At 45.3% G+C, this 26063-nt stretch overlaps 1 protein-coding gene across 6 annotated transcripts in view; it reads right to left on the bottom strand.

Moving 5' to 3' along the window:
- Window positions 1–727: 727 nt before the first annotated feature.
- Window positions 728–26063, bottom strand: part of Tspan5 (tetraspanin 5) — a 162586-nt gene continuing 137250 nt past the window's right edge. For 4 of the 6 annotated variants that reach the window (XM_030252697.1, NM_019571.5, XM_006501737.4 and 1 more), the window contains exons 3-8: window positions 14280–14426; window positions 10643–10813; window positions 8247–8372; window positions 7001–7048; window positions 6778–6894; window positions 728–2782 (exon numbers count right to left, since the gene is read on the bottom strand). In XM_030252697.1, coding sequence (XP_030108557.1) covers window positions 2717–2782; window positions 6778–6894; window positions 7001–7048; window positions 8247–8372; window positions 10643–10813; window positions 14280–14345 — 594 coding nt within the window. In that variant the 5' untranslated portion in view covers window positions 14346–14426 and the 3' untranslated portion in view covers window positions 728–2716. The remainder of the gene's footprint in view (window positions 2783–6777; window positions 6895–7000; window positions 7049–8246; window positions 8373–10642; window positions 10814–14279; window positions 14427–26063) is intronic. The other 2 variants (NR_121195.1, XR_375551.4) reach the window with 1 other exon arrangement.

The following is a 26063-nucleotide window of genomic DNA, read 5'->3' as shown; positions in this document are numbered from 1 at the left end:
TAGGACACACTGTCCTGCCTGGTCTTAAAAGTGCTATGTGAAATGGAAGCTTTTCCTTACATTTGTTCTTAAAAAGTATCCTTCAGTAACACTTCACAAGAGAAAGACACTTACGCTGGTATTTTCCAGCAGGTTAACATGACAGTTTCCAGGGGCTGCTGGCAATTACTTTCTTATAAAAGCTGTAACTTTTATCTAGGTCCACTGTGTATTAAATGTTCATAAAGCTTAAGCATATATATGTATATGTGTACGTGTATATGTACACACACACACACACACACCAGAATGGCAGGGTCAGGGTCTGGGATCTGTGTTTTGTAATGTTCCCAAGGCATCTGAAACAAATAGAGGACAGTCCTTGAGACAGAGAACACCTACTTGCTGTGTCTGCCCACGTTTAGCAACTCAGAGGCTTAGCCCCTTACATCCACAAATTTCCCCTCCCTTCCGGGACTGATTGGTGTTTCTAAAAATCAATGTGTAGTCTCATCAGCATCTTAGGAGTTCACCAGTGCAAGTCCTCAAGCTGCATCCTGACCCACCTCCGTAGGAGTTCTGGAAATGATGGTGGTTTCAGGGCCATGGGATTGAACCCTAAGTTTCAAGCACACTGTACATGAGCTGTCCCCCTGGCCCCGGCCCTTTGTGTTTTAAGGAGACATTCCAGAGTGTTTTACAGTAACTTACATCTGAGAAATGATTCAGAAAAAGTAAGACGACGTGATCCCATGTAAGGTAGAACCGAGTTTATTAATGACAGCTTTTATTACAATCACTCTCGAGTGTAAAAAATAAAGGGTGATTAAAATTTAAAACTCGCTTGGGCTTGTGTTTTGGCTTTCACTGGATGTGCCACGGGGTGGGGATCCTGTCTGATTCTGAATCAATTGGCCAGATGCAGTTCACTGGAGAATGAGGTAATAAAGAAGACAGAAGTGCCAATCCGAGAGCACGAGTGTCCATGTTGAAGGACATCACAAGCGACGGCTGTGGTATGGACAGGGGTGAAGTCACGTGACCTCGCATCCACGTATGGAATGACTATCTCTACCTAAAAACAGACACCGATACAAACATGCAGAGCCACGTAAACCCAAGGAGTGCCTGACCTCCCTCTGAGCAGACAGCGCCCATCAGCCACGGCAACGCACACGTGCTGCGGAAATGGAAAACCGGGCTGCATGACGCAGACTGCTGGCTGGCCAATGGGGAGCTGCTTTTCGCAGAGGCTGGGGCCTTCCCAGCAAACCCACAAACTAAATCTGCTCCCCGTGAAAGCAACATCCAGGGGTTATCACAAGCTGGGGGTGGGGGGATCTGGGGCTAAAGTCCACCCTCCCAGTGGGCACGAGGCAGGAGAAGAACCTGAAGGTGGTTTTCCACCTAGCGTCACTGAACCCTGGCTGGGCTTCGGCGCAGCCCCTCAAATATTTGTGCTTTGTAACCACCCCGAGGTCACCTCAGCGAGCACATGCACTATACTAGGCTTGGTTTTTTATTTAATATACGACAAAACTAAAGTTGCAAAAAGGGAGGAAAAAGAAAAGAAAGAAAAACCTCATGAAATGCTTTTTGACTGTGTCAACCCTGCTTTGGAGCTGGGCTTTTCTACCACTCAATGGCGAATGGACAGAAGCTGAATTGGATGCCAGGAGAGACAGAGAGCCTGAGGGGCATACAAAGATGCGGCTAGGACAACACTCCACAACCACTCAAGGCTGGATACCTAGGACATAAACACTAAGGAACACGCTCAAATGTCTCTCTGAAAAGAACATGGTGGATTTGGGGGTGGGGGTGGGGTTACAGTACATGCAGGTGACAAGTCTACAAAAACTTACTATTCAAGCTGAATAAGAAACCAAGAGAACTGTGTCATAGCCTCCTTTGGGAGACAAAAAGAAAAAAGAAAGAAAGAAAAAAAAAAAGAACCAAAATAACAACCGATTAAAAAAGAAATAAAACATAAAACATAGCCCAGAGTATTCCAGAATATCAGAAGAACCCAACTGGTTTGGTGCGGTGGGGTGAGGGAGTGTTTAATTAATGTCTCTCATTAACCTCATTTTCTCCTTGGATGTCATTGACAGAGCTCAGGCTCGGGCTGGCCACTCAGAGGAAAGAGCAGTCCTGTGGAAATGTGGAGCTCAGCCTCTGGCACCCTAGTTTACTGCAAACGCCCAGTTCTCTTAAGGGCAAACTCAGGATGAAGGGCGCATGCTGTATCGTGACCCGCTCCACCTCTCTCAGAATCTGAACACAGGGGGCAGCTGGTTTCTTCTCTGGAGGACAGATGCAAAGGGTTTGAGAGATTTCAAGACACCTGGCCCTGACGGCTAAGGGCCCAAGTTTTAGCCAAGATGTGTACAGCACTGTATTCTCCAAAAATTCAAGTACATGCCGTGCCCAACCTCCCCCCTTCCCCCTTCTGGTAGCATCCATCCGACCACCAATCCACGGCTACAGTAGAGATTCACTGCACGTTGACTCAGCAAGTTGCGCACTTGTTTTGTTTTTCTTTTTCCAAGTTCCGTCTGTGAGCAGCATTTCCCAGTTCTACCCCCACAGAAAGTTAAGTTCTTGGCAGCTCCATCAGGTGAGACTGTAGGCCTGTGACCAGGCCTCTACAGCCCGCCATCAGCCGGCCGGCGCACAGAGGGTCAGTCAGTGAGGGGGGATCAGTCCAGTGTCTGACAGCAGTGGTCGCAGGGGTCTACCAGCTAGCCCTGACAGCTTCAATGTCACTCACCAAATTCTGTGCCAGGCATATCCCAAAAATCTAAAAAAAAAAGGGGGAAAGGAAACCAAGTTAGACAGCAGAATTCAAATGCTATTGGCTTTTCCTTGGCCACTAGGTCCACCCCCTCTGATTCTTAAATGGATATTTGGGGGCTGGAGATGTAGCTCAGTCGGTAGCGTTTGCCTCACATACATAAAACCTTGGGTTCTACCCCCCAGCGCCATAGAAAGCCAGGCATGGTGGTACACATCTATAATCCCGACCCTTGGGTGGGAAGAAGCAGGAGTGTAAAAAGCCATCCTTGGCTACAGAGCAAGTTTGAGGCCAGCTTGGGATACATGAGACCTGTCTTTAAAAAAAGGCTGGGGGGGGGGGGAAGAGTGGCGAAAGAGAGATAGAAAATAAAAAATCCAGAGATTTAGCATGACTTTATATTTTCAATACTAAATGCAGGAGCTGCTCACCCCGCTAAGCTAACCCTATCCCACGAGAAGTCATTTCCAACCCTCCCTATGGCCTAGAAAGCTCTCACCTCCCTGCTCCCTCTATGGATCTGCCCGATCTGCACATTTCATGAAAATGCCTTCGGACAACATGTGGTTCCTGTGACTTCTCTCAAGGAGCAAAACCATCTCTGGGTTCGTCCATTGCTACGGTGACCGCTCAAATGTGAAAAGCCCACGCAATCTCATGGTGTGCACGCCCAGTCTCCAGTGAGTGGCAATGTTTTGGGAGGTTGTAGGACATTTGAGACGTGTGTGTTGCTAGGGACAGCTGTCAAAGGAGTTATCTGTCTCCGAGCTGCTATGACCTCTATGCCTTCCCCCACCACGGGTCTGAACAAACCTCTCTTTCTTTCCTCTGCAAGGTTTCAATCACAGCGCTACAACCCTTCAGGACCCAACTATGAGTTTTCTTTATTTACAGGGTACAAATCAAAGAATTTTAGTGAACATTTTACACAAGATAAGGAGAGCTGAGGTAACCTTAACACGCATGCGCTGTGTTCATGACCAGGGAAACCACACGTGTCTGTGGAAATGTCAGGCTGAAGCCCAGCTGGGCTCTTATCTTGCACAGGTGGGTCACAACCCACTCCTTGTATGGATCTCATGGGCTCTGCCAGGTAATAAGCCTTAATAAAATCACACATGCAGGGAACATTTTTGTTGGTGACCAGCTTTTCTGGCTTGGGTACCAACTGATCCATTCAGCACCCTGTTCTCCCTGCTGAGGCTGGGTCTGTGACCTTCAGGGAAGGCTCCATCACTTCACTGGCTCTGCAGCTTCCTCCCTCTCCCCATCAGCAAGGTCACAGTGGGGGTTGGGGGGGAGGCAGAGCTCCAGGCTGACTAGGTGGGTGATTTTTCTGAGTCAGGGACTCAGGCTGTGCTGAGAAGTGGGCACCCTCAGGGCACTGTGAAGAAGCGGTGAGTGGCTGATTCAGAGTTCTGACTCAGATGGAAGTGGGGGAGATGTGGTGCAGGACGCCAGCAAGGGACACAAGCTCTGGGTTCTATACAAAAGCAGCTAAAGAAAGTAACTGTGGTGACTTGCAAACAAACACCTGGCCAGTCTGTTCTATTTGTGGTGTCTGCTTGCTTCTGAGGCAGAGCCTTCCTGTACAGTCTAAGTTCTTCTGCTGCCTCTGCTTCTGCCTCCCTGGGGCTGAGACTGCAGGCATGCGCAGCACAGCCCATGCCTGCATTTTTGATGGCTGACTACCGACCCTACCGTAAGGCCGTTCTACAGTCTTTAAAAATCCATGGATGGATTCTTCAGCGTCTCCAGTTCTTGTTGCTATGTGCACGTGTGTGCCAATGTTTTGGTAAGTGTCGCTTTTCATTCCTTTGGCATTTGTGGAAAAACTGTAAGGTCACATGGTAACTATGTTATCTGCCAAAGAGCCGGGCCCTTTCTGTTCCCCCACTCTAGCAAGCTGAGGGTGATCCATCCTCCATCCTCGTGAACACCCGCTGTCCGAGTGGGTGTACGTGTGCAATGGTCACCTCACTGCAGCTCTGGCGAGCTCTCTGATGGCAAGTGATGCTGCATCTTTTCATGGGACATTCCTGTCTCTGCTGGAGAAATGTCTAAGTACTCTGTTCATTTTTTAAACCGGACCTTGGTAGATAGCCCATGCTAGCCTTTTTTCTTGCTTCCTATAAGATATATATATATATATATATATATATATATATATATATATATATATTATGTATACATGCATACACACACACACGTAACTCCTCAAAAATACTTTCTCCTATTGTGGGTAACCTCAGTTTTATATTTTGATGAAGTGCCATTATTTCTCCTTCATCTGATGGTTTTTTTTTCCCCTGAAACTCTTTGTGCAAGACAAAACAAAGGGAATCACCAATTTATACCATGTTTTCTTCTAGACTGTCACAACTTGGCATTTTTTAAAAAAATATTTATTTATTTTATGAATGTGAGTACACTATCACTATCTTCAGACACACCAGAAGAGGGCATCAGATCCCATTACAGATGGTTGTGAGCCACCATGTGGTTGCTGGGAATGGAACTCAGGACCTCTAGAAGAGCAGTCAGTGCTCTTAACCACTGAGCCATCTCTCCAGCCCACAGCTTTGGCTTTTTATTGAGAGAGCTTTGTTTAATTATTTGACACCAAGACAGGGTCTAAGTGTGAAGGCCAGGCTGGCTGTGTACTCTTAAGTGACGATCCTGCTATCCTGCTACAACCTTTTTTAATGGCTTACATTACAGGCATACAGAACTCCACACTTAGATTTGGGTCTTTGATCTAGTTTATGTTTATGTTTATATATGGTATGGGATAGATGTCTAAACACCTTTCTTTTCTAGACAGAAAAATCAGTATTCTTGCACCATCTGTCAAAAAACTTTTTAAAAAAATTTCCCCCTGTTTTGAAATGTGTATAGGTGTTTTGCCTACAGGCATGACTGTGCACCACATGCATAAAGTGTGGATGGGGGCCAGAAGAGGGCATCAGGTCCCTTGGAACTACAGTCACAGACAGTTGTTAATTATCATGTAGGGGTTGGGAATTGAACCCTGGTCCTCTGGAAGAACAGCCAGTGCTCTGAACCACTAAGCTGTTTTTTGTTTTTTTTTTTGTTTTGTTTGTTTTTCCTTCATCCTTGAAAGTTCTTTTTTCCTTCCCCATTGAAAAGTTTCAATTCCCTTATCAAAACAAAGCTCACAAAAGTTCTCTCTGTAATCCGATCTCATCTATCAAAATGGCTAACTTTACAACCGTACAAGCCTGCCTTGAACCCTGTTACTTTGTAGTATGCTTTAACTGGGAAACCAGAATTCTTCATCCTGCCATTCTCTTTCAGTGTGTTTGACTACTCTGGGCTCTTATTTTTCCCTGTGAACTCAGGCCCAGCTAGTCAATGACTAAATGAGGAGGCTGGAACAGAGACGGAGAGCACAGAATCTCTAGATCACCATGAGTTGCTGATGCCACTTGAGCGACACTGAGTTTATAATCTGTGACACAGCTTGCCTTCCTATTTACTTAAGACCTCTTCAATTTCCTTCAACCATGTACCCATCCGTGGCCCTCCACAGAAAGCATCTTATGAACAGGAAGAGTCAGCTCCTGGGACTGTCCTCACCAGCACTTGGGTGAGCTGGTCTGGAGAGACAAAAGATATCGCACGTCCTTGTGCAACTCCACAGAGCTTGGCCTTGCTGCTGGGGTCCCCACTCTGAGCAGCCTTGTCTGCCCCAAGTGTCACAACACAATCCTTTAAGAATCCTTGAAACAATGGGATGCCAGATAACAACCTGGGACCCATCAACACCGCTGTGGTGAAAGGAGGCAAGACTTCCTAAGGTATTTCTGTCTCTAGACTCAGGCCTTCAATAAACACAAACCCAATAGTTCCAGTCTGATTCTAGGACCTACAGTGTGTCTCAGAAGCTAAGGCATCGAGGAGACAAAGCAAAGATCTTGGACTGGGGAGGTCTTTCTGGGCACCACCGTCTGAGCTAGCACGGAGGACCCACATCTTACCTGTAGCAATGCAATGCCTATGAAAATACCAGCCACGATGGTTAAATTGTCCTGTAGCCACTTCTCAAACTGGGGCACACAGCCTTTTGTGTAGATTACAATCTGTTGGTCAACTTCCTTTACAAGGGAAGAGAGCAGAATGTCATAGATACAGCCTTACGCATGCGCAAACGCTCCTCCAAAAAATCCGTATGTGCTAAGACATGGGGCGGGTTTCACTTACTGGTTTCTGCCTGGCATCATAGCCACACTGAGTGTTGATGACATCTTCCTGGGGAAGAAAGGAAGAGAAAACTGAAACTCATTCTTGTTCAGCAGAAAGCCCAGCTAAGATGGGCACTGGAGCACAGTATTAAACATTATTTATTAAATTAATTATCAAATATTATTTAACAATTATTATTATTAAATGCCATGCTTTTACTAGAGCAGCTTCAAAAGTATATAGTAAAACATTCCCCACCAGCAAGCACATTATGCTGGGTACCATGGCTTCCAGGCTGGATATCCTGCTGCAGCTTGAGCCGCCTCAGAGGAGGAAGGCAAGCTAGGAAGTTTAGGAAGGAGTCACAGGCAGGATGACACAGTTCTCAGTGACGCTCAGCCCAGGCTGTTGCGCCCTCCAGAAGAGCAGCCTGCACAGCCTGCAGCTCAACATCCTAAAACCCAAGCCTCGCGAGAGAGCCGCATAGCCCCAACCTTGCAGGAGGGGGAGCCTGTGGGACGCTGCACCCACTGTGCGCCACTGTGCTCAATGGGCAGGCTTGTCCCAGAAGGGCAGTAGCCACTCCCCACACGGGGCACACTACCACTCAGTTCTGGCTTTCCACTTACAATACAGACGGTTCACATTTTCATTCTGTGAGCCATGCACACGATGTGAAGTGTAGGAAAGAGGAGTAGCTTGTGGACGCACTCCGTGTTTTCTTTCTAAAGTAAAACCGCAAAAGGCAGCCGCTGCAGCCACCCCCATGCCACCCTCCGGGCCACTGTGGGTCCTCAAGCAGCGCCCCATCCTCATCTGCCTTCTTTACTCCTGAGTCCCTTCCCAGAAACCAGAGGAGAAGAAAAGGCTTACTAAATCCAAGCTACTGCAGAGAGGTGGCTCATACATTATAAGGAGAGACAAGAGACACAGTCACCCGGCTCTGTCCCTTGTCAGCCCTGTTATTTGGGAGAAATCATTTGTACTCCATAGGCCTTGGTGGGTTTTATTTTCTTCCCCAGAAAGGGACTTCCCTTTCTCACCTCCCGTGAGACAACACACCAGGGCTCAGAATAGGAGACAACAAGCACTGGCTAAATTAATTCCTGCCATCCTGTCCTGACTAGGAACACTGGAGCGTATCAGCCTCCTCTAGGACCTACAGTCAGGTCTGAGCTTGTGAGAAGAGAGTTTTGAGACAGAAATGGCTCTGCCGTCACACGGGGCACACGGCGGGCAGGCAGCAGTGAGCAGTCGCTCTTACCGCGGGGTCTTTAGTGCAGCAGGAAAATGGCACACCGCATCGCTCTCGGCTTGCATTGGAATCTGTGCAATTGAAGTAAATATTTAGGTTCCAATCATCAGCTCCAAAAGCCCCACAGCACTGCCACTAGAGCAAACAGGAGAGAGTTAGAAAGGACATCTCAGGTGGGGTGACCAGCCACCTGCACCCCACCCCCATGACACCCATCCCCTGCCAGACAGGTCCGGGGCCTCAACATTTAGTTTTAAGTTAAAATTAACCTAAACGGGCCCTGGAAAGCCTTCCAAAGGGATGTAGGCTGAAGGTTCCTAGAGATGGTTTGGCATGGGACATTGTACAGCAGGGCTCACGATAAATTTGGCTCGGTCACGTTCTAGGATAAACCAGAACATTCTAGAAGGAAAAACAAGACACTAGCAACAACGGTAACGTATAACGAGGCAACTGTGGTTGTGCTTAAGTTTTGATCTTATTTTAATGGTTCGTAAACAGTTTCACTGTGTTTAAGTGGCATCAGGTAAACAGTAGACACTTTGATGAGGTCTGGTCTGTGGGTAACACAGTAGAACAGTAGCCACTTCACAGGACAGTGAACGTCAGGGCTGATGTCCATTGCTACAGTGGTCAAACACGGATGAGGCAGACCCACCTCTCTATAATACTAGAGGCCTAACTATTCATTATATTCATCTCTACACTAAATTTTTAAAAAGAACTTATTTTTATGCTCAATTCAGTTCTTTTTAAAAGATTTTTTTAAAAAGATTTATTTATTTTATGTATGTGAGTACACTGTAGCTGCCTTCAGACACACCAGAAGAGGGCATTGGACCCCATTACAGATGGTTGTGAGCCACCAGGTGGTTGCTCGGAATTGAACTCAAGACCTCTGGAAGAGCAGTCAGTGCTCTTAACCAAGGAACCATCTCTCCAGCCTATAGTTCAGTTCTTAAATTCAGTTCAACTCAAATCTTAAATGGGGACTGACTATGGCCTCCTTCTGTACTGGATCATCTTGGCTTCTTAAGTTAAATAAAACCAATTTGTGGCCATTTTAAGGCTTTCAGGACCAACAGCTACATCAAAATGTTTTTAACTCCAGAACAGAAGACCAGAATCACATGAAAGAGCAGTGCTGCTAAGTAGAGCAGGCAGCTCTTAGGAACGCGTGCAAACACAGGTTCTGGAGGCTCAGCTGCTCCTCTGGGCTTGGGCTGGACACCACAGGTTTCCTGTAAAGCCTCGCCGGCTCTGTCATGCCAGCTAGTCAGGGAGAATACCCGGGAAGCTGAGAGCTTGCATCCATTATGACCTAACAGCACAGGGAAATCGCCTGAGCACGTGAGACAGGGCTCAATTTCACACCACCTGAGGATGCTTGCTCTAGATAGAAGCCACTGAGTGAAACTAAGACCTCAGCCCAGTGCTGAGCACCTAGAGAAGAATGGCCTACCTCAACACCCACTCAATGCTGATGCAGTGTGGCCTTCTTGACTGAAGGTAAATGTGATCCCAGAGCAACCTACCCAACTCAGAGCTAGACCTTGGTCCACAGAGCCTCTGTGTAGTCTCCTATCTTGTTCTAAATATTAAAGCCATGGATACCATGGAACCAAGGTCGCTCGGCTTACTCATTTTTTTCCAGGGCAGGTGTGTGAGGACCTGCTAATCTTTAGTCTGGTAACATCTAGGGCTTAAGGTGAGACCACTGTCCCAACAGCCATACGTACTAGATAGTAACTCAGTTTTATTCTCCTTTTACTCTTGGGAAAGAGTTCAAGTTTCTGTCAGTCCATGGTCAATGAGGCAGTGTCGCTTGGCTCCTCGAGCATTTTGAGTGACATGACAGCTGCCTGTTTACAGTATGGGAACAGTCAGTCACACAGTCACGTTCAGACACCTGTGTGGCAGGCGGGGTCTGCTTCTTTTTCACTTGTTAGAGGGCAGCAGGTTTTACGAATCTCTGAACTTTTGGTTCGGACTACATGCATGTGGTATCTGGATGAGCATATCTGAGGAACTTTACAAACAAATCCCCTGATAATTTTATTATTGAGAGCACAGGGGAAGGAGCAAGGAAAACTCGTTTAATTTATTTAATCACATAAAACTCTAAACATATATAAAAGCAATTTTCTTCAAAAGCTGACAACGGGACGGTGCGGTAATCGCCTTTTTAGTTAAGAGTTATATCTTTCTCTAATTTAACACAAGTTGGAACAAGTGAACTCGGAACATGTCTCCTTGAGATGAAACAGGAGCGGTGGAACATGGAAAAGGAAACAAACCAACAAGCAAACAGCCAGAAACTGGGCAGAAACGTCAGTTGGCCGTCTCCAGCTGGCAAAGGCACACAAGGCATTATGGGAGAAAAGATGCTCCTGCTTGGAACTTACATATTCCTGGGTGAAGTCTATGAGGTTCTGTAGATCAATGTCATCTCTGTAGGCTCTGATGTTGTTGTTAATAAAGAAATACAGCTGGTCTTTGATCCAGTCTTTGAAAACAAATGCCAACACCCCAGCAGTGAGTTCCAGGAAGAAAATAATCCCCAGGAACACAGAAAACTAAGACAAAAGAGACACACAACAGGGAACGGGTTACAAGGCCTTAGATCACAGGGAAGCGAGAGGCTTTTCTCTGAAAGGGGCTGTAATTACATTCAGTTGCTACACATCTCCAAACTGGGGCCTTCTGATTCTTAAGGTTTGTTAATGGAATATTACACCCCAAGAAAGGACTTTTAAAAATTAAAGATCACTTCATAATCACATTTTGGAGTCTCTGGTGTTCCATTTGATAATTAACCAACAAAGCCCAAATCAAACATTGAGTAATAGGAATTTCTCATTAGATCCACATTAAGGCCTAATGAATTGCTCGTGATTAATGCACTGCCAGACGTGTGAACAATGTTCTGCCTGACCTCCAGGAAGCCTCTTTCCTAACTTGAAAGGTAGATTATCGTGGGTTTTATAATCACCTGTCCCTTGCAACCGTGGCTTGACTCCACACACACTACACGCACACACTACACACACACACTACATTATCGTGTTGATGTTGGAGTCACTGTTTTAACACCTCCCTCCACCTCCCAGCCCTGTGAAATAGATCCGCTCATCTTAAAGAGGTCAGCAGGGGAAGTGGGAGGGGCTGTGACTGAGGCAAGAAAACCATTTCCAATCATGGAAATGAAACTCTGGGCTCTCTTTCTTCCTGCCTGTGAAACACCAAGACCAGGAAACACTTTAAATAACACCACAGTGCAATCAGAAGGGACTTCTGGCTAAGGCAGATAACAAGGTATACGGCTTCAGAGCATGAGGCCCTGGGGTAACTGCTCAGAACCCTGGGGAAATTTCCCTTCCACCCAGACACTTCAAAGAGATTCATTTTAGTCATCCTGGCTGCCGGCTGCACCCACCACCATTTCCACATCTCCTTCCTCCCACATCTTTACCCTCTGCAAACTGTTTTGTGATCTTGAGGTGCAAAAATGGGGGGCCATGGTGGGTGGACAGTGGGGTGTGGCCATTCACGTGGCACTGAGTGATGGATGCGTCTTTGTGGGGGAGTGAGGGGAGAGAGTCAGAAGGACCACACCAGTGCCTGACAGTCTAGGATGCTGATGCTGAGGCTGAGGTACAAACTCCACTTCCAAGCTCCCCTAGGGCTCCTGTTTATCTTTCCTCAGTGAGGACATAAAATGTAAAGTTCTTGTTTACTGACTGTACCAATTATTTGCAGCTGTAAATAAAATGTTAAGTTCTTAATTATGAGTGGTATCAATAATTTCAAATTACGATTCTTTTCAAATTACGTTTTCTTAGAAAAGAAGGAGCACACCAGTATTTGTGCCCCCTGCAACCCCTTTACCTGTACTGGGTACCTCCCCAAACATGGACACATAGGGTCCTCACACCACAGAAAGAATAGACCCTGGACGGGGGTGGGCATGCATGTACGTGAAACAGCTGGGCAGTCACACAGAGACTGTAGATTTCTGCTCTCACCTCCATGAAGGATAGAGACGATCACTTCCCAGGTGCCCTCGGAAATTCCCTCAAGTTACATGATATACATCTCAAATATTGAGTTCAAACTCAATATCAAATATTTGGCAGAGGCCTACATGCCCGGCTCTGTGAACTAACACCCCCATTTCCAAAGGTGCAGAAAGTGACCCAAAGCTTTGTTCAATGCTATCGGTCAGCTAGGAAATGCCACTTCTATTCCACAGTCCTGCCTCCTGGATTTCCCCCAGAAACTCTCCTTGTCTTAGGACAATCTGATCTTTGAGGTTTTTTGGAGGCACGGTGACATTGTTTCCTCCTTACCTCACAGCCCCCATTCAGAGAGACTTCTAGGCCAGGTTCTATTGTTAGTTCTAAATAAAGAAAGGCCATTTAAATAGTCTCCAAGATAGAAAGCTAAGAACATGATTCTTTTCAAATCTGAAACGTTAGGAAGGGCATTACTATAATAAGTAAAACCATGTTCAAGAAAGCTATATTAAAGGGACCTCGTATTTGGAAGCATGGAGGTTTCAAAGTGTTAGGTCACACGGCAGATAATGGGTCACAGCAAAGCTGAGTGGAACCAAGTCCCCACTTCGAGATGCCTCATAAGACTGGCAGGTCATGATCAAGGACAAATATCCTTCTGAGGGATTCCATCTGTCTTTGACTCAGCGAAGAGGGAGAAGGGAAGAAGGGACAGATCACACAAGCTTGTGTAGAAAGGGGCAAATCTGGAAGATCAAGGCAGCTCTACACATGGGAAACTAGCTACTCCCATGCACAGGAAAAGGGTGCTATCTGAGAGCAATGACCCCACCCCAGTCTTCCATATAGGTGTGAGCCACATGAAAAGATTTAGGATTACAGCCTCCAAGGCTCTCAGGGAGCCAGAGCTGGGCCAATTGGAAATGGGTTACCCTAGAATGGGCATGGGAGTATCTTCTTAGAGATGCTCATGAAAAAACGCCAGAGAACATTCTAGAAGACATGGTGGGGTCGGAGAATCACACACCGTGTGGCTGCTCAGACTTGTTCTAGGATGGGCTCTGGTGCGAATGGCTCTAATAAGAGGCATAGCCAACAAAGTTGTTCTCTAGAAATTCCCCTGTCCTCCCCCATCATGGGACAGTGGGTCCTTCTGATCCTTTCCCTGTTCTTGGAGAGGAGAGTGAATACTTTTCCTACAGCAATCATTAAAATGCCAGCCTCCACACACAAAGAGGCCAAACTCAGTTCATACCAAGTATCTGGCAGAAACTGACAGGTTCGGGGCCCCTGTGAGCTAAGTCCTCTCTTTCCAAAGATACAGAAAGCAACCTGAAGTTACATTTGATGACATCAGCCATCACGGAAGCTGTATTTGCATTTCACATTGACCATTCTTCTGACTTCAGATACTGATATGTGGCCCATGCCGCTGTCCTGTTGGAAAGGAGCCCTAAGGGAAGGCTTTCATTGCCCATTCTCTAGGACGAGCTCTGAATATTTCATACCTCCTGCTAAAGTCCCCCCCCCCCCTTACAAATACAGCTGGTGAAACTAAGAAGGTCTTTCACCTTTACTGTATCGCCATGTTTATTCAAACTGTGCAGGCTGCACAGGCTATAGAAGCTGGGCTAGTGCCTTGTTACCCTAGGTTTTCTATTTACAATATTCACCACCAACACACCAACACATGCACATTCAACATCCAACAAACTACTCGCCCCGCCCCCAACATCTCATTCCTTCCTAAAACTACTTTAGGGATTGAAGTCAAATGCGTTGCATATATGTACAAAGTCTCCATGCATGGCAAGACTAGGTGGTATGTATACTGCCTAGGAGGCATGTCTAGAGCAAGGGAAGAGCGGGCAGGACTGAGGAGCGCTCTTGAAATGAAAGTGGACTAGGCTGCATGTTTTGCCCAGGTCTTTGGCACGCTTACTATCCTGGCTGCAGCTAAGACTGTCGTCTTGGTGTAAAACAAGAGCCTAGATCTCAGGCTGAGAGCAGAGTCTGCAATACTTACAAACTTGAGAAGAAAGGTGTTTTCCCGAAGTGCTCCGATGCACCCTGCAAACCCCAGAATGAACATCACTCCTCCCACCACAAGGAAAAGCCACACTGGGTCAAAGCCACCGAGGTCGGTGATGGACGAGATGTTGGAGAGGACACCCTGGAGATGGAAAAAACAAAAAAACAAAACTCAGGACACCAGGCCAAGCTGCCAGCAAGTGCCATTCTCTCCCACAGGAGTTATCTGGCCATATTCAGCAGTCATCTGCTGGCAATCTGGGATGACTGTAGTCAAGAGACCAGGTAAGTGAAGGGAAAGGGGGGAAAAGGAATAGGAAAAGGGGAAGTAGGAAGAGAAAGGCTGGAGGACCAGGATGGAGTCAGGGAGGGAGGGAGGGAGGGAGGGAGGCAGGGAGGGAGGGAGGGAGGGGGAGAAAGAAAGGGAGGGAGAGAGAAAGAAAGGAAGGGGGAGAGAGAGAGAGAGAAGGAGGGAGAGGAGGGAGAAAGCAGGAAGGAGGGAGAAAAGGAGGAAGGAAGGGAGGGAGGGAAATAGATTTCTTTGCAGGATCAACCGTGCTTGTATTTTTGGTAAAATGATAAAATAGCCAACCAACACTAATAAAAACACCATTATCAGGCTCTGGGTGGAGCAACTATAGATGGTATCTTTGTTTCAGTGCCCTCAAATACATACTGTTTTGAGTAAAAAGTAGATGTCACAACAAATACACTACCTTGGACAGAAAGAAGTCATTTTAAGTCCCCCGGGACCACTGGCAAGCAAGCCCTTGGCATGTTTCCAGAAATATGGTGGGGTGGGGGAGCGAGGAGCTTGTGAGTGAACTTTGCAGGCTTGTCTGCAAGCGCTCACAGGCCTCCCAAGGTAAAGCGCTCTCCCAGACTCCACACTTGAGCCTCCCGGACAACCCCGTCAGGTTCAGGTCCCAAGGATCCCACAGGTCTGCTCACGTGCTCAGTGGTGGAGACATTCGCCACACTTCAGGGGCTGAGATTAAAAACAAGCAAGTCGCTCCCTTACTTTCAATTCCTTTATTCTTCTACTACATAAGGAATCCAACGTGATTTTATTTCTCCACATGCAATACCCATTTAAGAGAACTCCTTTCTGGAGTGTGAGAACATGTCAAAGCCTGCCAGGAATTATGATACTGATTCTCTAAAATGCAGAGGACACCCTTGGATTTGGTCTCTGGAGACCAGCGACAGTGTTCTGGGAACTGAGAACCTGAAACACCCAGAATCATCACTATTTGATTTTCTTATTACATTTGAAACCTCAAATCAAATCACTTAATTGAAGTATGGTTTACCATCCAATCTAAAAAAGATAGTGAATGTCTTTTTACACAGCACTGCCACCGACCTGGAACAGGGCTGACACATCTGATTTTGGATGAGGAAAATCGAATTTGGAGCAGTTTGGTGACGGGCTGAAGGTCATGGGTTATTTTAGAACTGGAGCAGATGTCTATCTCAGCACTTCCTGATCAAGCAGGCCAGGCAGTTGCCGCAGTGTGCTTCCCAGGCAGTGCCAATCAAACCAGAGTGTAGGAGGTTTAACTTTCAATCCATTGGAAAGTTGTTGAAACATTTGGGGAACAGCATTTTAGAGCTTTTGAGTTGTTTCTTTTTAGGAGTGTCAACTTAAAAAACAACAAAATGTGTTTGACAAAAAAAAAAAAAAAAGCTACAACACTAAAGTATAACATTTTAATTTAGTAGAAATGATGGCGGCCTTAAATAAAGTCAGAGAGGAAGGCTGGGCAGTTTCAAAGCAGGGAGGAGGGGAGTGGGCCCCAAGATGTGCTGCACCCTGCAGGGCACTGCAGGCACAGACCCAGGGCTAAGCCCAGTTTTGTGTTTAAGCTTAGAACTTGGACATTTATTTACCCTGGTTGGAGAAACTGAACAGAAAACACAGAAACCACCAAACAAGTCTACACTTACATAAACGCTGCAGAGAAAAAATGTTGCCAGAGAAATCAGATAGAATGTAGCCAGTGGTTATCAAGGCTCAGCTGGAAGGATGGCAGCCCCTCGGCTTGCCACAGGTGTGAATTCTTCACACCTTGTTCTGTCAGTGGCCAAGCAAACTTTGAGTGCACATGATGCAATCTGAAAAGTTCATTATTGGAGAAGTATTGATTTGCTTGGTATGAAAGACAAAGAGGTGGAGGGGAGAGGAAAACATGTTTATTTTTCCTCACAATTTTTTTGTTTGTTTGTTTGTTTTGTTTTGTTTTTCGAGACAGGGTTTCTCTGTATAGCTCTGGCTGTCCTGGAACTCACTTTGTAGACCAGGCTGGCCTCGAACTCAGAAATCCGCCTGCCCCTGCCTCTGAGTGCTGGGATTAAAGGCGTACGCCACCACGCCCGGCTCTTTCCTCACAATTTTTAATTAAATATTTTAAATTGATGTATTGGAATTGCACATGGTACTGTGGAGGTACAACGTCAAATTTCAGTCGGTGGCTACATGCAGTGTGTGGTGTTCAGATTGAAGTAATTAGCATAACATCAACATTGGCAATTTGTCATTCCTTTTCAGCTGTCTTAAATGTATTAAGTGTTTACAGTGTCTCTGTGTGTACATATGTGCATTATGTATGTGTATATGAGCAGTGGTGTGTGTGTGTGTGCCTGTGTGTGTGTGTGTGTGTGTGTGTACACCAGAGGTAAACCAGAGGGTGTTTGTTATTCTTCAGGCACCATCCTCTTCATTTAGTTTTTAATTTTATTTATCTTTTGAGACAAGGTTACCTCCCTGGAGCTTGGGGCTGGATGATTTGCCTGGCATGTCTGGGCCAAAGGCCCCAGGGTTCTGTTTGTCTCCAACTCCCCAGCTCTGGATTACAAACAGAAGGCACATGTTTGTCTTCTTACATGAATGACAAGGGTGGAATGCTGAGGCCCGCATGCTTGTCCACCAAGCATCTTACTCACTGAGCTATCTCCAGCCCTATTAGATTCTTAAATTGTATTTGGTTACATCAGGCAAGTATAACTACATAATGTACATTGAGCTAGAATTCCACCTCTGACTCCCAATCCTGCTAACGTCCTCTTCCTGGCTCTCCCCATCCCTCTAGTCCGCTCAGTTTCCCTAGACAGTTTGACCTTCACTTTCACATCGTCTGTACACACATGATTTTATGTATATGCAATGTCTAATACCCATAAGAGAGAGAGAACATTGGAATTCGTCATTCTGAGGCTGAACTCATCTGCCTAACTGGATGATCGCCATCACTCATTTCCTGCAAATGACAATTTCATCATTCTTCATGGACGAAAGCAATCCATTGTGTGTACGCACTGCATTCTCTTTATGCATTTCTATACTGGTGAACTTGGCTCCATGCCTTGGTTATGGAGAACAGTGCCGTAGTGAACACTGCCATGCAAGTGTCCTTGTCCTGTGTGGATTGGACAGGTAGCCAGCTAAGGCATATGGCAGTCTCATTTTTCTGTCTTTTGAGGACACTCCACACTGAGTCTCAGTGGCCTGATTAGTTCATATCCCACTAGCATGGCATATGAGCTCTCCTTTGTTCCCATACAAACCACTGTCTGGTATTGTTGTCTCAATGACTGCTACTCTGTCTCTCATAGGATCTCAATTTAGCTTTTATTTACAGTTCTCTGATGGCCAGTTGAACAATTTTTCATGTTTATTGGCCATTTGTATTTCCTCTTTTGGTAACTGTCTGTCCACCAGCCCATTTATTGTTTGGTTCATTTGGCATTAAAGATTTATTTATTATTATAGATAAGTACACTGTTGCTGTCTTCAGACACACCAGAAGAGGGTGTCAGATCCCATTACAAATGGTTGTGAGCCATCATGTGGTTGCTGGGATTTGAACTCAGGGCCTTTGGAAGAGCAGTCAATGCTCTTACCCGCTGAGCCATCGTGCCAGCCCCATGTAGCATTTTCTATTTCTTTGTATATTCTAGAGCTTAGTCTTCCATGGGACGGCAAAGATTCTCTCCCATGTTGCCGTGTCTTCACTCTGCTGTTTCCTTGGCTGTGCAGAAGTTTGGTCATTTCATGAAATCCCATCTGTCAATTGCTTTCTGAGTCCTTACTGAGTGTTGGCGGATGTCAATATCTTTTTTTTAAGATTTTTTTTTAACTTTACATGTGTGTATATGCACATACGCAGGCACCTGACGAGGCCAGAAGAGGATTCAAAGCCCTTGGAGCTGGAGTTCCATGTGAGCTGCCAGACGTGTGTGCTGGGAACCAAACTCCAGTCCTTTGGAAGAACAGCAAGCACTCTCACCCACTAAGCCGCCTCTCCCACCCCATGCCAATGTCTGGAAATGTTTTCTTCCCCAATGGTTTCCGAGTTTTCAGGGCTTATGCTAAGGTCTTGGATCCATTTGGAATGGATTTTTTTGTGCACAGCAAAAGATAAGGATCTAGCTTCGATCTTCCACCATTTGTTGAAAAGAGACTTTTCTCCACTATATTGTACTAAAATCTTGTCAAAAATGTTGGCAGCTGTAACTGCTTGACTCTGCTCCCAGCTCCTCTATTCTGTTCGACTGATATAGACGTCTGTTTCTGTGCAGTACCATGCTGTTTTGTTACTACCGCCCTGTCGTCCCTAAAATAGGCTATGAATCAACCTGAAATTCTTTTTTCCTGAAAATTCTATTGTCTATCTGAGATCTTTTGTGCTTCCAGATGACTTTAATTTTTTTTCTTCTATTTCTGTGAGAAAAAAATAGTGTTGGAATTTTGACAGGTACTGAATTCTGGTGATTGCCTCTGGTAGCGTATTCGCAATATTAACGTTTCCAATCCATGAGCATGGGAGGTCTCTCCATCTTTCTTTGTGTGTTAAAGTTCTCATGGTAGAGGTCTTTCACCGCTGTGGTTACATTTATTCTTGGTACTTGTTTGGATGGCTGGGAATGAGGCTGTTTCTCTGTCTACCCTCTCAGTACGTTTGCCATGGTATAGAGGAAGGCAGTTGATGTTGTATGTGAATTTTTTGTATCCTTTTACTTTGATGGAAGTGTTCATCGGCTCTGAGTTTCCTGTTGGAGTTTTCAGAGCCTCTCGTGTATAGATCGGATCAGCTGTAAATAAGGAAACTGATTTCTTGTTTGTATTTCCTTATCTTAACTTATTGCTCTAGCTAAGACTTTTAAGTACTATATTTAACTGAGTGAGAAATGTGTGTGTTGGGGGTCGGGGCGGGGATGGAGTCTGAGGAGATAGCTCAGTGAACAAGTGCTCACTCTGCAAGTGGAAGGGTCTGGAGCTCTCTGGCATGCACATAAAAGCGAGTTGTGTGACTCTAACTCTAAAATGGGAGTGGGGTGGTGGGAACAAGTAGATTTGGCTTGGTGGCCAGATTGACTACAAAGATAAGCTGCCCATTTCATTGGGTACCCTCTCTCGAAATCTAAGGGAAAATGAAGCTCTCTTCTCTGCATACACATACTGCACACGTGTGTACAACTCTGTTCTCTGCATATGTATACCGCACACGTGTGTGCGCACTCCCAAACCGCAGGGTGGAGAAGGCAGGCGCTCCTGGTTTGTTCCTGATTTCAGTGGAAACGATTCAGCTTTTGTCCATTTAGGATAATGCTAGCTATAGGTTTCTCACATACAGCCTTCATTGTTGAGCTATGGTCCTTCTACTGAGTTCCTTAAATCGTGTGTGTGTGTGTGTGTGTGTGTGTGTGTGTGTGTGTGTGTACACAAGTGCTTGCAGGTGCCCACAGAGGCCACTCATGTCAGACTGCTCCAGAACTGGAGTTAGAGGCAGCAAGCCTGATATGGGTATTAGGAACTGACCTGTCTTCTGCAAGGCTGTACATGCTCTAAATGGTTGAGCCATCTTTCTGGACTCCTCGAGAGCTTTTATCATGAAGGGATGGGGGCTTTGCCAATCCGTATGTACTGTGATGATCACGTGATTTCCACCCTCGAGGCCATGCCTGTGATGACTACATTTACTGACGTATGTATGGTTAACCACCGTTGCATCTCTCAAACGGAGCCAACTTGATTATGTGGACGACGGCCTTTTGGACGTGTTCTTGCGCTTGCTTTGCACGGACTTCACTGAGAATGCGTTCGTTAGGGAGATTAGTCTACGGTCTTTCTTCCTTTCCTTCTCTCTCCCTTTCTTTCTCTCTTGTCTTCTTGTTTCTGTACCTTTATGAGGATTTGGTACCTGAGTAATGGGACTTCGTGAAATGACAGTATTCCCTCCTCTTCTATGTTATGGAATAATTTGGAATAGTATGCTTATTTAAAGGCTTGGTAGAACGGAACGAACTCATCTGGGCCTGGCCTTTATTTTATTTTACTTTATTCAGAGTTGTTTTCTATTATTATTATTATTATTATTATTATTATTAATTATAATTCAGTTGTTTATTATTATTATTGTCATTGTTGTTGTTTAAATATTTAAAAATAGATCTAAGTTATTTATCTAAACTTAGTTTAGTTTTGGAAGGCCATATGAGTCTAGAAATTCATTTCCAAAAGTTTTAGGGCTGGGTCCTATTGATTTTCCGACTTTCATTTGGTGTCTTTTACAATGCCTCCCTTTTTATCTCTAATTTTATTAATTTGCATGGATTTCCTTTTGGTTTGGCTAAGAGCATGTGAATCTTGTTTATTTTTCCAAAGCCCTGTTTCACTGATTCTTTGTCATTTGAGTGTTTCATGACGCTCATTTCTGCCCTGATCCTGAGTCTTTGTTCCCATCTGTTGGTTTTATGTTTGGCTTGTTCTTGTTTACCAAGGCCCTGACATGTATCACTAGCTGGTTTCTTCTTTAAAAATAACTTTTAAATGTTTCTGATGTGTACAAGTGTTCAGTTTGAATGCTTGTCTGTGCCCTACATTTGTGCCACAGAGGCCAGAAGACGTGTCAGACAGATCTCTCCAGACATGGAGTTACAGTTGCAGTCCGCCATGAGCGTGCTGGAAATTAAAACCCAGGTCCCTGGAAGAGCAGCCAGGGCTCTTCTCTTAGCTGCTGAGCGATCTCTTCAACCCTGAGCTCTAATTTCTAAGTGTACATACTTGTAGCTATGAATTAACTGCTTAGGACTGCTTTCATCCAGGAATGTGTCCTGGGTCCTCAGCTCTACACTCTGCAGTTCCTCTTGCTGTTCATCTCAAGGTTCACTCCACTGTCATCAGACAGTATACAATGGTTCCTTGAGCTTCGAAAAGAATGTGGACTCTACAGGGTTTAAGTGAACCATTCCACAGATGTCTCTTAGGTCCATCTGACCTGTGTCATTTAACTTAGATGTTTCTAGGTTTTGTTGGACTGCCTATTGGTAAGAGTAGAGTGCTGGCATTACTAACTATTACTGGGTTGGGGGTTAATCTGCCTCTTTGAATCCAACAGTGTTTGTTTTATAAAATTAGATACACACATGTCTGGTATACACATGTTTCAAATTGTGATTTTCTTTTAATTAGTACTAAGTAACTTTTTTTTTATCTCTTCCATCTAAGTGGTTTAAAGTCTATCTTGTCAGATTATTTCTGATATACCCTGATTTCTTTCCAGTTCCACAGGGCTGAAAAACCTTTCATCTTCAGGTTTTTGTCTCTGATGATAAAGTGTGTTTCTTGGGACAACAAACAGATGCGTGCGCATGTGAGTTTATGTGTTTGTGTGTGTGTGTCAAACGTGTGTATGAGTCTGCAACTGTGTTTGTGGACTAGAGTGTTGAACTTCAATCATGATCCATCTTAGCTTTTGCGAACTGCCTCTCAGTGAACTGGCTCATACATTCCGCTAGGCTGGCTGGCCAACAAGCCCTAAGGTTATGTCATCTCTGCCTCCCTAGTATTAAGTACAGGCGTGTGCTGCTACATCCAGTTTTTCTATGTGACTTCTGGAACCATGAGGTGCTGGTTTAGCAAGGCCCTGAGTTTGCAGTCTCTACTGCCAACTTCCAAGCAGAGATCTCACACCTGGCTTGACAGGTATACAATTACTGTCTTTTTAAATCTTCTTTTATAATGTACACGAGTGTTTGGGCTGCATTTATGGGTAGCACATGCATGCCTAGTGCCCATGGAGGTCAGAAGACAATGTCAGAGCCCTGGAACTGGAGTCACAAGTGGTAGTGAACTGCCGTGTTGGTGCTAGGAACTAAACACAGGACCTCTGGAAGAGCAACAAGTGCTCTCAACCACTGGGCCATCTCTCCAGCACTTACCATGAAACACACACACACACACACACACACACACTGCTTTCCTTAGTAGTATAATGTGAGGGGACTGAAGAGATGGCTCCGTGGTTAGCACTTGCTGTTCTTGTAGAGAACCCAGCACCTACATAGTGCAGTCACCCATAATTCTACTTCCAGGGAATCCAATGTCCACTTTTGACTTCTGAGGACACCATGCATCATGCATGCGGCAAACAGACATACATGCATGTAACTCGCTCATACGTTTGAAATAAATAAATTCTTTTTTTTTTGTTTGAAGTATACCTTGAACAACCTCTGTTACTGCACTCTAGCAAGGAATCCCAAATGGGTGGGAAGTTAGTTCTTAATGACCCACAGACTCTTTCCAACTTAGTATTCTTCTAGGATATCATCAATTTTTTTAAATGGGCTTTTTATCTGTGACTCATATTCATGTGTGAGCAAAGCTCAGAGCGTTCTCAAACACTTCCGTGATCCATGGGCGAGCATAAAAAACTTAGTAGATAACAGGACAATTATCTAGGTGGCTCTGCCAAAGCCAACAAACATGCTACAAATGAAATACCAAGATAAAATTCTTCCCTGAATGGAAAAAAAATAATAGAGATCGCAACTGGTGCTCTAGCAGACTCCTTGCTCCTCCGTCCTCTCTGGCTTCACTTTGAGGATAACTTGGCTTCTCAGAGCAGCTCATTTGAATACTCTCCCTAGCCTGCAGGGACACTTTTAATTGAGGGGCTTTCAACTGTTTCCATGGAAACCGATGATAATTTGAGAGCCTAGTTTCCTTATCTAATTCTAAATTCCAGGAAAAGACAGTGCTGGAGACAGGTACCACCAAGTGCCAGGGGCTCTGTGCATGCAACACAGGGAGGACCCCTGAGGACTTTACTTTTGATGGGTTCAGAGCACACCCAAGTTGTTATCAGTTGTAAATTAATTCAGACTTCTTTTTTCCCCAGAGTGGGGTAAAAGAAAACCTTATACCATAGGAACAGATGAGCTTACATACACTTCCATTGTGGTGGTACATGTCTACAGTCCCAGCATTCAGGGTGAAAGCAAGACATCTCAAGTTGGAGACCAGCCTAGGCTAGAGACATTGAAACTAGCCTGGGGCTACACACACACACACACACACACACACACACACACACACAGAGCAAGAGAGAGCGAGTGAGCAAGAGACAGACAGACAGAGACAGAGACAGAGAGAGAGACAATGAGGAGCGTTCCCAAAATATAAACAGCAAATAAATATTACATTACCTAATAAGTTGGATGTTCTTAGTGTGTGTGTGTGTATATGTGTGTGTGTTGGAATGAATAAATCCATATAACACTCGTTACCCCACAGTTATACTTTCTGCTGGGGAGAATATAGCACACCCACGCTCGGTACTCTTCAAGCATACAGTATATTCAGTATGCTCTCTGTCACCTGGAATGAGGTTAGAATCTCGATGCGGAGGGAAAGCAGGCTGATGCTCCCATCTGTCAGTACTGCTTCAGAGAGCTGGTCTATTTCTGATTACACAGGACTTCAAAACAAACCGCATACATTCCTCATTTTTTAGATTACAAAAGTGATGGGAGCCAAGGCGTCATTTTTCTGGTGTCAGAAGCGTGAGGCGCTCTCCCTGGACTTTTAATTCTGGGGAGCCGAATATGACAAATTAGGAAGAAGTGCTAGTCCATGCCTGCTGAATAATAATGATAATGCAAGCTTAAAAAAAAAAAAACCTACAACTCTAAGGTCACAGGTAAGTCAGCCAAGTGTAGAGTAGGTGCTTAGATCTGCAGTGAATCCTGAGGAGCCTGTGATGAGAAAACAGCAGTTACCTGGTTACCAGAAACCTGTGGCGCCCACCCTCTTCTGTGGGGACTCCTCCTCTTCATCCTCTTCATCCCTGTCAGTGCTCCCCAGCTTCTCCAGAGCCCCTCCCCACCCCAGAGAGCAGGGAAGTCTCAAGTCCTCCCGCTGGGATGCAGACATTTATGACCGGCTCTTCTCTCTGGGGACCAGAGCTAGGAAAGTGCACACCGAGAGCCACGGAGCCACGTACAACCATGTGTCGGGCTAATTTTTACCACATGGAGAAATACAAAGGTGGTGCTTAAGAAAAACACCACATGGGGGCTAGAGAGATGGCTCAGAGGTCAAGAGCACTGACTGCTCTTCCAGAGGTCCTGAGTTCAAATCCCAGCAACCACATGGTGGCTCACAAACGTCTGTAATGGGATCCGATGTTCTCTTCTGGTGTGTCTGTAGACAGTTACAGTGTACTCATGTACATAAAATAAATAAATCTTAAAAAAGACAAAGAAAAGCAGCACAAGAGCAGGGGGGATTCCAGCTATTTCCTGGGCATACAAGCTGGTGGCCCCCGCCCTTTGGGATGGAGGTGCAAGGAGTGGAAGTTCACGGCCATCCTTAGCTACACAGTGAATTCAAAGCCAGGCCATACAGGAAACTCGAAACAAAATATCAAGGTGGAAAGAAAACTAACAAGGACTAAAAGAGAAAGTTCTACTTGAGTTTTTAATCTGGACCCAGAGAGTCTTGCTTTGATGCTCCTGAAGATTTTAACAGAGCCTGTCTAAAACTAAAGCTCACACTTCATGCTGGAAAGAGGGAAGGGCTGTTTAGGGACATCAGAGAAGAAGAGTGAAAGAAGTACTACGTCTCAACTGATGCCTTCTCCAGGCTAGCTGGTGACCCATGTCAGCAGCAATTAAGGCTGGTCCTGGCTCATTCATGAGAACTGGCTTTCAACTCAGCATTAGCAAAGAGATGAGCAGTCTGGATGGAACCTGGGGACTCTGGTAGCGACATCACTGGCCAGCAATACTACCACGGCTTACGTCCTAATTCTGCACGTAAAGTTGACTATCTTAGCTTTGGAGTTTAAACACTAACTTTTAAATCTTGAAACTTATTTTTTAAAAACGAGCACAAACCGTCCTCTGGCGACTGTCCCTCCAATAGCCAGAGCTGACATGACAAGCACACACACATGGCCTAGCACTGGAATGTGACAAGTTTTTATCCTTCTCCTACCTGTATGCTCCAGGCATGGAGGGGGTAGTGAGGCCAATGATGTTGACCTTGGCAGAAGTCAGAAAATGCCACTCTGAGATGCTGAGTCTAGGTGGAGGGAGAGTGGAGTGACTGGTCACCTGTGCTTAGGGTGACAAGGAAGGGAGATTCTGACCCCCTTGGGGGGTCGGGGGGAAGCAGATGCAGAAAGAGAAGGGATGAGAATAAGGGAAAATAATGGTGGTGTGTGTGTGTGTGTGTGTGTGTGTGTGTGTGCGATTAAGAATATTAAGATTATAATAATAGGAGCTGATGTAAATTAGCACACATTCCTAAACTTGCCTCATATTCATGCTGCAATCCAGCTCAGATTACGGCTGTCCCAGCAAGCAAGAGAGGAAAGCCGAATCACTCATAACATAAAGCGCTGCTCTAAACACGAGATACAGCTCAGTCCATTACAAACGTGAAAGCAACAAGTGTTTTCAACAAATCGCCACTCCAGAAACTGGACAA

Source organism: Mus musculus, chromosome 3 (genome assembly GCF_000001635.26).
Source record: "Mus musculus strain C57BL/6J chromosome 3, GRCm38.p6 C57BL/6J".
NCBI classification, from domain to species: Eukaryota; Metazoa; Chordata; class Mammalia; order Rodentia; family Muridae; genus Mus; species Mus musculus.
The sequence above is the reverse complement of the archived record's forward strand: the minus strand, read 5'-3'. Positions and strand labels throughout refer to the sequence as shown.